Source organism: Eublepharis macularius, chromosome 8 (assembly GCF_028583425.1).
Source record: "Eublepharis macularius isolate TG4126 chromosome 8, MPM_Emac_v1.0, whole genome shotgun sequence".
NCBI lineage: Eukaryota > Metazoa > Chordata > Lepidosauria > Squamata > Eublepharidae > Eublepharis > Eublepharis macularius.
This window is the reverse complement of record NC_072797.1, coordinates 29703702-29716520: the sequence shown is the minus strand read 5'-3', so window position 1 is coordinate 29716520 and position 12819 is coordinate 29703702. Positions and strand designations below refer to the sequence as shown.

At 46.4% G+C, this 12819-nt stretch overlaps 1 protein-coding gene across 1 annotated transcript; it reads left to right on the top strand.

Moving 5' to 3' along the window:
• The first annotated feature begins 2087 nt into the window (after window positions 1-2087).
• On the top strand, window positions 2088-12146 carry MOCS2 (molybdenum cofactor synthesis 2). Its single transcript, XM_054987654.1, has 3 exons — window positions 2088-2267; window positions 8024-8145; window positions 12002-12146. Exons 1-3 carry the CDS (start codon window positions 2256-2258, stop codon window positions 12126-12128), a joined length of 261 nt encoding a protein of 86 aa, XP_054843629.1. The 5' UTR covers window positions 2088-2255; the 3' UTR covers window positions 12129-12146.
• Window positions 12147-12819: the final 673 nt, after the last annotated feature.

Genomic DNA, 12819 nt, shown 5'->3' with positions numbered 1-12819 from the left:
GGGGAGTTATACATGTTTCTCCTGCCTCCATTTTATCCTTCCAGTTCCAACAATCCTTTGGGGTTGCACATTACAGTAGGCTAGGGAGACAATAACTGATTCCAGGTTAGTTAGTTTTATGGTAAGCATCTGGGTCTCTCCAGACACAATCTAAAACTAACCACTGCGCCACACTTTAAGCTTCCATACTTAAGATACGAGGATCAGTTGGTTTGTTTTTCTGAAAATCTAGGATTGTTAATAAACAGGCAATTCTAGCACTCATAAGAACATAAGGATTACCTTATGATATTTTAAAAAGGTCTTTAGGAAAGGGTTTGACCATAAAATGGCCATTTTATTTATTTATTAAATAAAATATTTATATTCCTGCAGCTTAAGGCAGGTTTCAGCTCACAATTAAAAATATCACAATCTAAAACATATACAAAACCAAACCCCAGATAACTCTCTCTCTCTCTCTCACACACACAGAGATTCTATATTTTGTTAAAAGCTATGGCAACTAATGCTCCCCCCCAGAATACTGTGGTCACCCTGTATTAAAAAGGATATTGTTGAGCTGGAAAAGATGAAAAAAGGGTAACAAAATGATCAAAGGATTGGAATACCTTTCCTATGAGGAACGGCTAAAAATGGGGGACTTTTAGGTTTTTAACCCAAAAAAATGGAATTATGTCTGGTATGATGAAAGCAACTATTTTACTCTCCCATAATACTAGGTCTTGAGCATGCTCCATGAAATTGCTGGGCAGTACCTTTGGAACAGACAAAAGAAAGCGCTCCTTTGCAATTAATTCATGAGATTCACTATCACAAAATGTAATAGAGGCTAGGCTCCCTCATGAGAGCTTTAAAAGGAGATCTGACAAAATTGTGGTGGGTAGCTCCATCCATGGCTCCTATGACGGTGGAATCGTTAAGAACACTTTCCTGGGAGTAAGGTCCATTGAACAGACCTGAGTAGGATTCTGAGTAGACCTTCATAGGATTGCCCTCCTGATGTGTGTTCGAGGCAAGTACTCAGTCTGACGTACCCTTTGGGAAACAAGACATTGGGGCAGATGGACCACTAGTTTGATCCAGCAGAGCTTTACTTATGTTCTCGGTGCTAATAGTACAAAATCCAATTTCCTGATAAATCTGGGAGTCCATCAGCCCAGGATCCAGTATTCAGAGAGGTACTCTCTATCAGGGTGGAGGTTTTATGTAGCTATCATGGCTAGTAAGCATTGATTCTTATGCAGATCTACTTTTAAAAACTATGTAAACTGGTGGACATATCATGTAGCAATGAATACATAAGTTAATTGTGCTTTCTGCAATTCCTTTAGTTTGTCCTCATCCTACTGCCAACCTGCCAATGGCCTTTTTACCCCCCTCCTTTCCTTTAAAGCATCCAGAGTGGTATGTTTCTCCTTTCCCAATTTTGCCCTCACAACAACCCTCCAAGGTCGGTTAGACAGAGTGACTGGCCCAAGGTCTCCAAGGAGCAGGAAACTGGCAGAGTGGTCAAGTGTTCACAGGACTGCAGCTACAGTCCTGCAAAATCTATATCGGAGGGACTCCTGCAAACCCTTCCAGACAGCTGGAAGAGCGCAAAATCCATGCTCAGCAGAACAGCTTTAGTTATCTCAGCATCTCATAACTTCGTAACCAAGGGAGATTTGGGGAAAGGGGCAAGTGTTTTAAAGAAAAAAAAGAGCCAACCACCTTCCACTTATCCCCAGCTAAAACCACCTAGGATTCACAACCTGGAGATCTGGTATTTACAACTGATCTCTAGACAATAGAGACCAGTTCCCTTGGAAAAAATGGCATACTTGGAACGGGAGTTTATGGCATTATTCCCCCATGACTTGCCCCCTCCAACCCCTCCTCCTCCCATGGCTCCACCTCCAAATCGCCTGGAATTTCCCAACCAGCAGCTGAAATCCTACAATAGATCCAGAAATTGCGCGTTATTGAGGCGGGCGCGCAGCCTTTCCAACCCAGTCCTCTGAACGCAGGGCTACAGGCTGCTCCGCCCTGCCTGCGCGCCCGAACAGGCCGCCTCCTAATCCGCTCTCGGGTTCCTTCCGGCGTTGCTGGGCTCGAAGAAGCCGGCCCCTCGGAGGCGGAGCGGGCTGGAGGGGCCGGCCGGGGAAGGCTTGACGCCCCGGCCGCTCCGAACACTCCCCGGGCAGACGCAGGCGCACGAGTCTGCGGCTGGGAAGAGCGGGCGGGGGCGGCTGGTCGCCCGGGACGGACTGTCAATGACCTGCGAGGTATTCGGCGTTTCCCCGCTGGGCCCCCGGGAGAGGGAGGCTGGCCGTGGGCTGCCCTGGGAGTCGTGGGAAAGCGCGTGCGGGAATGCTGCGCCCTCCCTCCGATCGCCTTCCTTGCGCAACCGGCGCCGCCCCTGCGGCCACCCGAGAGCCTCCTCTGGGCCTTGGAACTCCCTGCGCCTAACTTCTGGCTTCACTGCTTCCAAGCCAGGCCTGTGGGACGCCTGGCCCTTTAGTCTGGGACGCGGGTTTATACCCCAGCGGGAAAGAGAATGGCCTTTAGGCATGCTCAGAGGCAGCGTTTTGATTGTTGTTATTCCACGTGCCCCACTGTCAAGCCCAGGCGCACAGGTCATAAGGAAGAACCTAAATGAAGCGCTGCATGCGCTGGATCCCAAGTCTGACCAGGGAGCCCTGCCCATGTGTTTGTAAGAAAGATCCAAGGAGTGTTCAAGCTAGAAATAAAACCGAGCACTGGTATCTAGATCATTGTGGGGTTTAAATCACATGTTCACCAGGGTGCACATTGAAATAATGGCTCAACAGGTGTACAATGAAAACTCAAGCCTGCCTGGTTTGTACATGTGTTCACTGGAACTTGGCTGCTGGGTGTGTATTGCTGCCGCAGGCATTTCTCTGCTGGGTGGGCTGTTCAGTAACCAGAAGTTCTTGTTCTAGTATAATTTTGGAATTCTGCTAAACTTCCTTACCATCCCCTTGCTACCATGCATGCTTTTAATACAGCCTTGCCTAATTTAAACATGATGTTAAAGGGCAGGAAGAACTTGCTAGTATAATAATAATAACATTTGATTTCTATACCGCCCTTCAGGATGACTTAACACCCACTCAGAGCGGTTTACAAGGTATGTTATTATTATCCCCACAACAAAACACCCTGTGAGGTGGGTGGGGCTGAGAGAGCTCTGGAAAAGCTGCGACTGTCCCAAGGTCACCCAGCTGGCTTCAAGTGGAGGAGTAAGGAATGAAACCTGGTTCTCCAGATTAGAGACCCGCGCTCTTAACCGCTACACCAAACTGGCTCTCCATCATTTGTATGACTTTGCGCTCTCCATCCTATCATTTAAATTGGGCTGCTGCTCATGTGCAGTAGCTCCATAGGCACCATTAGCATGCCCATGTCATGCGTACCCAGTCTATGGTGGGCCATCATTACATACATAATGACAAGGCTCTGGCTGCATGCAGCATTATCTGGGTAAGTTCTTCTGGCCTGCCAGCTTCACATTTAAGCCAGGTCTGAGACCAGGGTGCATGGGATGCGTCTGCAGCATGCTCAGCCTCTCTGTGCTTGAATCCAGCAGATCATGTGGCATTTATGCTCACGTTTGTGCTTTATTAATGTTTAAAAATCTGGCTTGAGAAACCATTTCAGTGGATCTTCCTTCCAAGTAGGCATGTATTGTACTTGTTCCTCCTCATTTCCTTCACATCTGTCCAAAACCTAGTCTGGACTCCCTCCTGTACTGACCAGGTTATTTCTTTTTAAAATCCCAGATGTGCCACTCTGCTTCCAAGCAGGCCCCTTTATGATCTGAGTTTTAATCAAGGAAACTGGGACAGATCAGATTGAGAGAATTCTTTTCAGTTTCCCAGGAACATTGGATTTGGGAGGCTGGTCCCAGCAACTAAAAATATACTTGTGCTTTCCCCTGCTATGCCAGTCAGTGGCATCCTGACCTTAGTATGTAAGCAGGGAAACATGAAGTGGTTAAGTGTTTGGGGTGTGAATCTGCACTGTGCTGGTTTGAATCCCGCTACTGCCATGAGCTCAGTAGGTGGCCTTGGATAAGCCGCTCCTCTCAGCCCCAGCTCTCCAGCTGTATTGTGGGGATAATAATACTGCCTGTGTTCACTGCTGAGTGGGGCACTAATCTGTCTGGAAGAGCGGTATATAAGTGCAGTTGTTATTATTAAAAATGGCTCTGTTCTCACAATTATTAATTCGTCATTGGGCTCTGAGGTTTTTCCCAGGGTGTTGAAGGAAGCCATAGTGAGGCCTCTTCTGAAAAAAACAGCTTTAGACCCCACTGATCTGTCCAGTTACCGCCCAGTCTCGAACCTCCTGGGTAAGATGATTGAACAGGTGGTGGTGGAGCAGCTGCCGGCCTTCCTGGAAGACACATTGGTCCTGGACCCATTCCAGTCTGGCTTCCGTTTGGGTCATGGGATCGAGACAGTGCTGGTCGCCCTCACAGACGATCTCTGTAGGCAGCTGGATTGGCGCGGGTCAGCGCTACTGATGTTGTTGGATCTCTACACAGCGTTTGACATGGTCGACTATGAACTGTTGACCCGCCGCCTCGCTGATGTGGGGATTCAAGGGACTGCCTTGCAGTGGCTCGTCTCTTTCCTCCACAGTTGGGGACAGAGGGTGGGACTTGGGGAGAGGCTATCAGTACACCAACCTTTGGTGTGTGGTGTCCCGCAGGGGGCGATACTCTCCCCTCTGTTATTCAATCTCTGTATGCGCCCCCTTGCCCAGCTGGTACAGAGTTTCGGACTGGGTTGCCACCAATATGCGGATGACACCCAGTTATATCTGTTCATGGATGGCCAGCCTGGCTCTGCCCCCAGTGCCCTAAATAGAGCTCTGGAGGCTGTGTCTGGGTGGGTGTGGCAGAGCAGACTAAAGTTGAACTCTATGAAGACGGAAGTCCTGTACTTGGGCCATGGTGCAGTGGATAGGGGGATCCAGCTCCCGGAGTTCAATGGGGTGCCACTTGTGCCCATTCTGGTGGTCAGGAGTCTTGGTGTGATGCTGGACTGTTCCTTATCAATGGAGGCCCAGGTCATGGCAGTTGCCCAGTCTGCCCTTTTCCACCTTCGGCAGGTCAGGCAACTTGCCTCCTATCTTTCAACCCATGACCTAACTACAGTGATCCATGCAATGGTCACCTCCAGATTAGACTACTGTAACTCACTCTAAGCAGGGCTTTCCTTGGATCTGACCCGGGTACAGAATGCTACTGCACGTGTCCTGACAGGTACACTGTAGAGGGCACATGTGACTCCAATTCTGCAGTAGCTGCACTGGCTCCCCATGGATTTCTGGGTCAGGTTCAAGGTTTTGGTCTTAATCTATAAAGCCTTAAACAGACTGGGACAGGCATACCTGAGGGACTGCCTCTCCCTGAATGTACCCCGGAGAGTGCTTAGATCAGCACGAAAATACCTACTGGTGGTCCCTGGTGGTGGGACTGGCCACAGGGTGGCTCGACTGGCCTCGACCAGGGCCAGGGCGTTTCCGCCCCAACCTGGTGGAACTCTGTCAGAGGATACTTGGGTCCACCAAGACCTTGTGTCCTTTCGGCAGGCCTGTAAGACAGAGATGTTCTGCCAGGCATTTGGTTGAGGCCAGTATTCAGATCCACCGATTGGCCTCCCTGCCTGTCTCCTACTAGTGAGGGGCAATATGGGTCATGTAGGAATGGTGACTAATCGTGCACCAGCTCACGTCTCCACCCCTCTCTTCTCCTTATGGACTGCAGGGAATGGTGAAGGGAATCCTGTCCTGGGATACTAGGAACTTGGTGTAGAGCTTGTTTTTATGCTGCTGAATCTGATTTTTATGATTATCCGATGTTACTGTTTTATCAATGTATTTTTATCTATATGTTGTAATCCGCCCTGAGCCCGTTCGTGGGGAGGGCGGACTATAAATTTAATAAATAATAATAATAAATAAATAAAAGGCTCAACTAGCAGAAGCTGGCAGATGTGAGAGGGATAGTGGGAAGCATGAATACTTACAGGGGAATGAACTTCCTTGAAATTCCACATTGCAGTCTAGTGCGTTGCAGACCATGTAAGGGTTGCGATAGATTGGAAGCCTTAAATTATTTTGTTTATTTATTTAAAAACTTTCTAATCTGCTCTCTCCACTGAATATTCTTTCAGTTTTCCACTGTCACATCAAGATAAATTAAATTAAATTAATTGAATTAAATAATGTTTGTAGCAAAATGGAAGGTAGTGAAATGCCCAGACCTGAAGGAATGGAAGAATAAACTAAATAAATACGTGACAATGGCAAAATTAACATCCTTTATACATAACAGACCAATTTTGGAATTTCAAGAAAAATGGAAAGTTTTTTTCAATTATATGGCTGAAAATCAAGAATAAAATTAAATTAACATGGAGAATAATAGAAGGAAAGAGTTAGGTAATATATGCTTATAATAAAATGTTATTTGCTAATAAAAATGATATTAGACATGAGGACAGATGGAAAAGATAGAATAAAAATATTTAAATAGAAGTGAAATATTAAAAGTAAATTTAGGTATGTTCCATATAAATGTATGATATTGAATATAAATGATTATAGTTTAAATTTTATGTTTGTGTGTTTATAAATTGAAATATATATATATATATAATATTATATTATTGTCAACAATGACTGCTTACACATGGTGCTTGTGATAAACAACTACTGCAAGACCATGCTGATGATGGACAGCAAGGCCTGTGCGGCTGACATTAAGTCCAAGTGGTGCGCGACATGATTGTGGAGAGCAACCTCTTTTGGGGAGTATCCTCCCAGATGTCTGCCTCTTAGCCTCACCCTCAGCTGTGTTAAGTATGAAATACCTGTCCAGGGGATGGTGGCCAACTGCAAGGTGGGGGACATGCCCTCTGCTGCACCAATATGGAGTATCTGTGTACTAAAGAGAATCCCTATGTCAATGGCTGGATCTGTACTGTAGTGCAGAGCAACTGCAAATAGGGTCCTGCCTTGAGGACCCTATTTTGGGTGAGGTGGCATATAAATGTTTTAAATAAAATAAATATGTGTGTATGTGCTGTCAAGTCATAATTGACTTATGGTGACCCCAGCAAGGGTCTGTTAAGGCATGTGAGGGGCAGAGGTGGTTTGCCATTGCCTTCCTCTTCAGTCTTCCTTGGTGGTTGCCCATCCAAGTACTGACCCTGCTTAGCTTCTGAGATTGTATGAGACTGGGCTATACCATGCCGCCTTCCCTCTCAAATAAAATAAATATTTGGCACTAATCAACTATCAAATGACAACCTGTGACAAGCTGATTGTTGCCAAATGTTTGGGAGACCAAGAATGTTTTCTCCAAATGCCTATATAAGAGTGGAGTGCCAGACATATTGCCTCAGTAAATTCCATGAGAAGGGCTACTACTGATAAGGCCTTGTCTGTTAAGGCTACTGCAGTCATTTAAAGATGAGGTTGCATCACCTTTGTTAATGATCTTAACACTTTTGTGCAAGACCATTTCCTAAAGGTCATGTATGTAAGAACACACTAGATAATGATTGACTGTACGGATCCTCCAAGAACCTGGAGACACTTTCATGCGCATATAGGTTACACTAAGGTCCCCCACCCTTCTTTACCTATGGATACTTCTGGAATTCAGAGAAATAATAGTGGATACCACCACAAAATGGCTGCCATGGGAGGCAGAACCAATCACAAAATGACTGCTATGGGGTGGGTGCAATTTAAACAGCAAGCTGAGCATCCTGTTATGACTGGAACAGCTGTTTCTGAGTGAGTGCCTCTTGCAGATGTAAAGATGATACACCACCTATACCAGTGTGGTAGAGGAAAGCCTTAATTGGCTCTTTGTTTTAGGAAAGACAGGTTTTTGAGAAGAAGCAAATGGAGTCCAGAAAACACAGGCACCATGATGGGGATCACTGTGTTGTTCAAATGCTGAAGAGTATTATTTGTCTGACTGGTTCTTTAAAAACAGGTGATAGTGTTGTACTTTGCGAGAAGTGCTGATTTAGCTGGAGTCCGCACTGAGACCATTTCTGTGCCCCAGCAGTTAACATCACTGCAGCTGTGGGATGAAATTGTGAAGAGACATTCAAGGTATATTGTGGTTTTATTTTACCTTTATGTATAAAAAACCTGAGAAAACCTAATGTTTACATGTTCTGTTTTTCCCTTTCCTCTTCCCTCCTCCTGTTGTGCAATATTTAGTGAATTATTTCCTCTTTATTCTCCAAACCATTACATCTGAAGTGGCAGGCTATGATTTGGCCTTTTTTTTCCAAGCTAGGATTCCACACAGTGTTTTGTTTTACTGGGAAACATATAGTACTTTGTTGGCTTGGACCTAATAGCAGTTTATGACTAGAGATGGGCACGAACAGAAAAAAACAAATGGACATGATGTTCGTTGTTCGTTGCCATCCACGAACAGGGACTCACTAACAACCATGAACATGGCCCTGTTCACAAACATGTTCATGGTTGGCTGTTCATGGGGGCCAGCAGGCTCTCCTCCAGCCATCATCCAAGTCAAGATCCCTACTGCACCACTCCCAAAAAACTGATCTGAGCAGGCACCAGGAAAGGTACCAATAATAAATAATAGCTTGGCCCCAGAGCCTGACAGCAGCCCTGGAACTTGAAGGGGTAGATCCCTACCGCACCACTCCCAGAAACCTTACCTGAGCAGGCAGCAGGAAAGGTACCAATAATAAATAATAGCTTGACCCAGAGCCTGGCAGCAGCCCTGGAACTTGAAGGGGTAGATCCCTATCCCACCACACACAAAGAAAATTCAAGCTCCAATGCACTCTATCAAAATGCCAACAGCAACTCTCTCTCCACTGTCCGCAAAGTCAGAGCTGGGAGCCCCCCTCCCTCCTGGTCTTTGCTCCTTTGTTGTAACAAATTTGGAGCTCCACACTTGAAAGGAAGACCTGCCTATCAAGCTAAATTGGGCTTAGATTGGGGTTTCCAGGGAAACAGCAGGAGTTCAGACAGAGTTCAGACAATCCCTGCCTAAGTTGCCAAGGGAATTGATTGCTTGTGCTAGACTGTCTGGCTTGACAAACAGCAACGAACGAGGCTTGCAATGACCACCTGTTCATTTAGAATGGGGCCTCATGAACAGCTTGTTCGCAAACTGCAGATTGGGCTGTTCATGGCTTTTTTTGTTCGTATTGCTGTTCGTGCCCATCTCTACTTATGACTCATTGCAAAGCAGAAATTGTTTATTGGCTAATTGTCTGGAGGAGAGGACAGAGTACAAGAATTTCCTGGGCTTGTTCATCTAAATTGTGTTGATAAGAGTCATTTCTCTGTGTTCTGTCACCCTTTAATGTGGTTAAGCTGGGAGATGTAGCTTCCTGAGAGAGTGGGAATTTGAATGCAGATCTTCCTAGCTCTTGTCTGATACTCTAGGTGCTATGCCATACTGACTCTGATAGAATCAGGCTTGGATCCTGATGGATCCAGTTCACCTTTCTGTAATAAACCTAATGTGCAGTAGTTATGGTCCCTGGCCCTTGCTTCAGACATTCTCATCACCAGTGAATGGGAGAAGGATTTGACTTACTTGTTTACTTTCCTTCCTCAAAGGATTTGTCTTCCATTTCATCTTTACAAGAACCTTGGGAGGTAGATTAGGCTGAGAGAGAATGATTGCTCCAGACTTTATCAGTGAACTTCATGTCAGAGTATGGCTTTCAAGAAGGGTTTTCTTCTCTGTAGTCTGTCAATTTACTGCCTCACACTGGTTTAGCCCCATCCCTAAGTGTAGCCATATAAATCAGTGCTACTCACTTCTATGTGGAGAACTAAAGGAGAATGAACTGTGATTAGGGATGCCAGACCCCCGAGGGGCAGGTGATCCCCCACCCCCGCTCCCCACACCCAGCCCTCACCTAACCAGCAGGGGCATGAACACCTTCCATGCACGCTCCCCCACAGTGCTGCTCACTCCCGTGCACACCTTCCACCGGGATCGGCTTCCACCGTGCACAGCTTCCACCGTGCACAGGTTCCACCGGGATCCTGCGCTCTGCAGCACCTCAAAACGGGCCCGTTTTGGCATTGATCGGGCCCATTTTGAGCCCCTGCGGAGAGTGGGCGTGCTCCCAGGGGCCGCATGATGACGTCACTCCTGGAGTGATGTCATCGCGCTTGTGGGGGTACGCGTGCGCGCTTTGTGCATGCGCACCCCTTTCTCCCCCAAGGTAAGTGCCAGGCCCCTATCCCCCTGCTGGGAGGTTGAGGGGGCCTGGCAACCCTAACTGTGATCTAGGTATTCTCTAGTACAAATCTCTTTTTTTGCCATGAACTCATTAGTTAGCCTTAGGAAAGTTGTCTTCCCCCAGCCCTCTATCTGCAGTGTGTGTGGGGTGGGTGGGGTGGGGGGTTATGATAATTCTGGCCTCCTTTACAAAACTGTGGTAAGATTACAGTAAAGTAATGTGTGTGTTCTTTCAGCAATGAAAATGATATATAAAAACTTAATATTGTTAAAGTGTTGTATTTGACAACATTGTTGATGCAAGGGCAAAATCTCCTTTTCAGCCCACTCAATGGATGTTCTAGTCCCATAGAAATTAATTAATTAATTTGTCCTTTCAATGGTGATGGTTAACTAGACCACTGGACCAAAACAGTGACTTACCCAAGGAATTATGGCCTAGTACCCATGGAGCAGACAAACATTTAATTTTTCCATTGGATGGTTGCATTGTGATTGGAGCTGTTTCCAAAGCCCATTGTTTTGAATTAAAGTGGCTGTACCGTAATAGCTTTGCAGTTCGTGATTCTCCAAGTTACATAAAAACCCAAGGCAGCCCTTAAGATATGTAGGGAGCGTGGATATCATTTGTTGTTCAGAGATAGTGGCTCTTGTATCTTATGACAAGGGAGCTGCTTAATTTTTTTCAAGAGCCTTGAGAGCTATCAGTTACAAAATGATGGCTTTATGGGTGAGCCAGTCACAAAATGGCAGTTTGTACAAAGATTACACTGCTTGAGATCAGATCGGCAGTGCTCACGTGGGGGAACCTTTCCTCTGTGGTTTCCCCAAAACCAACAATCCCCATCTCAAACTGGGGGCAAAATACATAGTTACCTCTACGATTTCCATGGAAGAGGCAAATAGCTGCTTTGATGCAGGGGGAAAAGAGCCACTTCTTTTCAGTCCGGACAGGAAGCATGTGTTCATGCACGAAGGAAGAGAGACCAAGGGGAAAAGGTGCTGGTGCTGTCATTTTCCCATTCAGAGGAAAGATGCATGTGTGCATGCAAAGAAAAAGAAGAGAGAAGCTGCTTTGGTAGCTTTAAATGGACAGATAAGGAAGTGATTATAGCAGTACTGGAGGAGAGACAGAGAGATACCTTTAATTTCCTGGAGAGTGACTGGTCACTCCTGGTGACCTTCTGCTTTCCCCTGTCCTATGATATCTAAGAGTGGAGTAGAGGGGGTGGAGCTTGTGGAGTAGGAGTTTTTTCTTCCCCTCCTGAAGCCTCCCCCAAATTTTGTTCCTAGTGGCTGGTGAACAACACAGGGGGCAAAGTGGGGGAGTTGTAGAAGGAATCAGTGGAAATTACCCTCCAATGATGATAGAAATGCCCTTCTGTTGTTGAAAACAAACAGTTGGATTCCAGCCGCTGTTCTGTTCCTAGCTGCTAGATAGGAGCATTAGTAATAATTAGTTTTCTGTTCCCTCAGAACATTTCTTCAAAAAAATGTGTGGCGAAAAAGATTAAGAAATCACAATCGAGGAACTGGCAGTATTAAAGGAATGAAAATTAAGCTTGTAGTTTTCTTGAAAACCTATCTGTTGGACTCAAGAGCTGACGTGATATTTCGTCCTGCATTAGCTGGCTTGAGTTGTGTAACATCAGGCCCGTAATACCCTTGCAAAAGGTTGTAACCACATGAAATGTTGTCTTTATCCTCATTATGTTCCTTCAGACTGGCTGCCATACAGGATCAAGTGGTCTTCGCTGTCCGCCAGGAATACGTGCTCCTTGGGGATCAGCTGTTGGTCCTGCACACGGGTGACGAAATTGCCATTATCCCACCTGTCAGTGGGGGTTAATGCTGGGAAGACTTCCTCAGGTGTCTGCTGCTGTTGTTTTTTCCCTAAACAGTGATTGTATTTGAGTCCAGTAGCACCTTAAAGACCAACAAGATTTTCAATACTCACCAGGGAGAGATTGGGGATATTTGAAAAGCTATGTTCCTGATTGTGGAGAGGGAGCCTACATGTGCATGTTTCCTATGTGGATAGATTCATGAACCAACCATCATGTGCAGGGGCAGTGATCCTGCAGCCCTGGGCAAAAGGCCAGGAGGGGGTCCCAGAATCAGTGCCCCCTGCCACCCCCCCTTCCCACTGAGGTCAAACAAGAGGTTTGACGAATATCTCCTCCCCCCTCTGCAGCCTGGGCAAAAGGCCAGGAGGGGGTCCCAGAATCAGTGCCCCCTGCCACCCCCCCTTCCCACTGAGGTCAAACAAGAGGTTTGACGAATATCTCCTCCCCCCTCTGCAGCCTGGGCAAAAGGCCAGGAGGGGGTCCCAGAATCAGTGCCCCCTGCCACCCCCCCCTTCCCACTGAGGTCAAACAAGAGGTTTGACAAATATCTCCCCCCCCCTTGACTTTTACTGATGTAATTTTGTTGGCTTCACATGCAAAGTCATGTCATTTCCCACCCCCCAGCAACACATGGATTGATGTGATGCATGTTTCCACCTCAGAGAGGACCTTGTAAATGATCCCACTAGCCAA

Bases quoted from the DNA above. Each gene is read 5' to 3' on its own strand.
- MOCS2 (XM_054987654.1), top strand. The intron at 8,146-12,001 runs GTATATTGTGGT...ATGTTCCTTCAG, and splicing joins ATTGTGAAGAGACATTCAAG to ACTGGCTGCCATACAGGATC.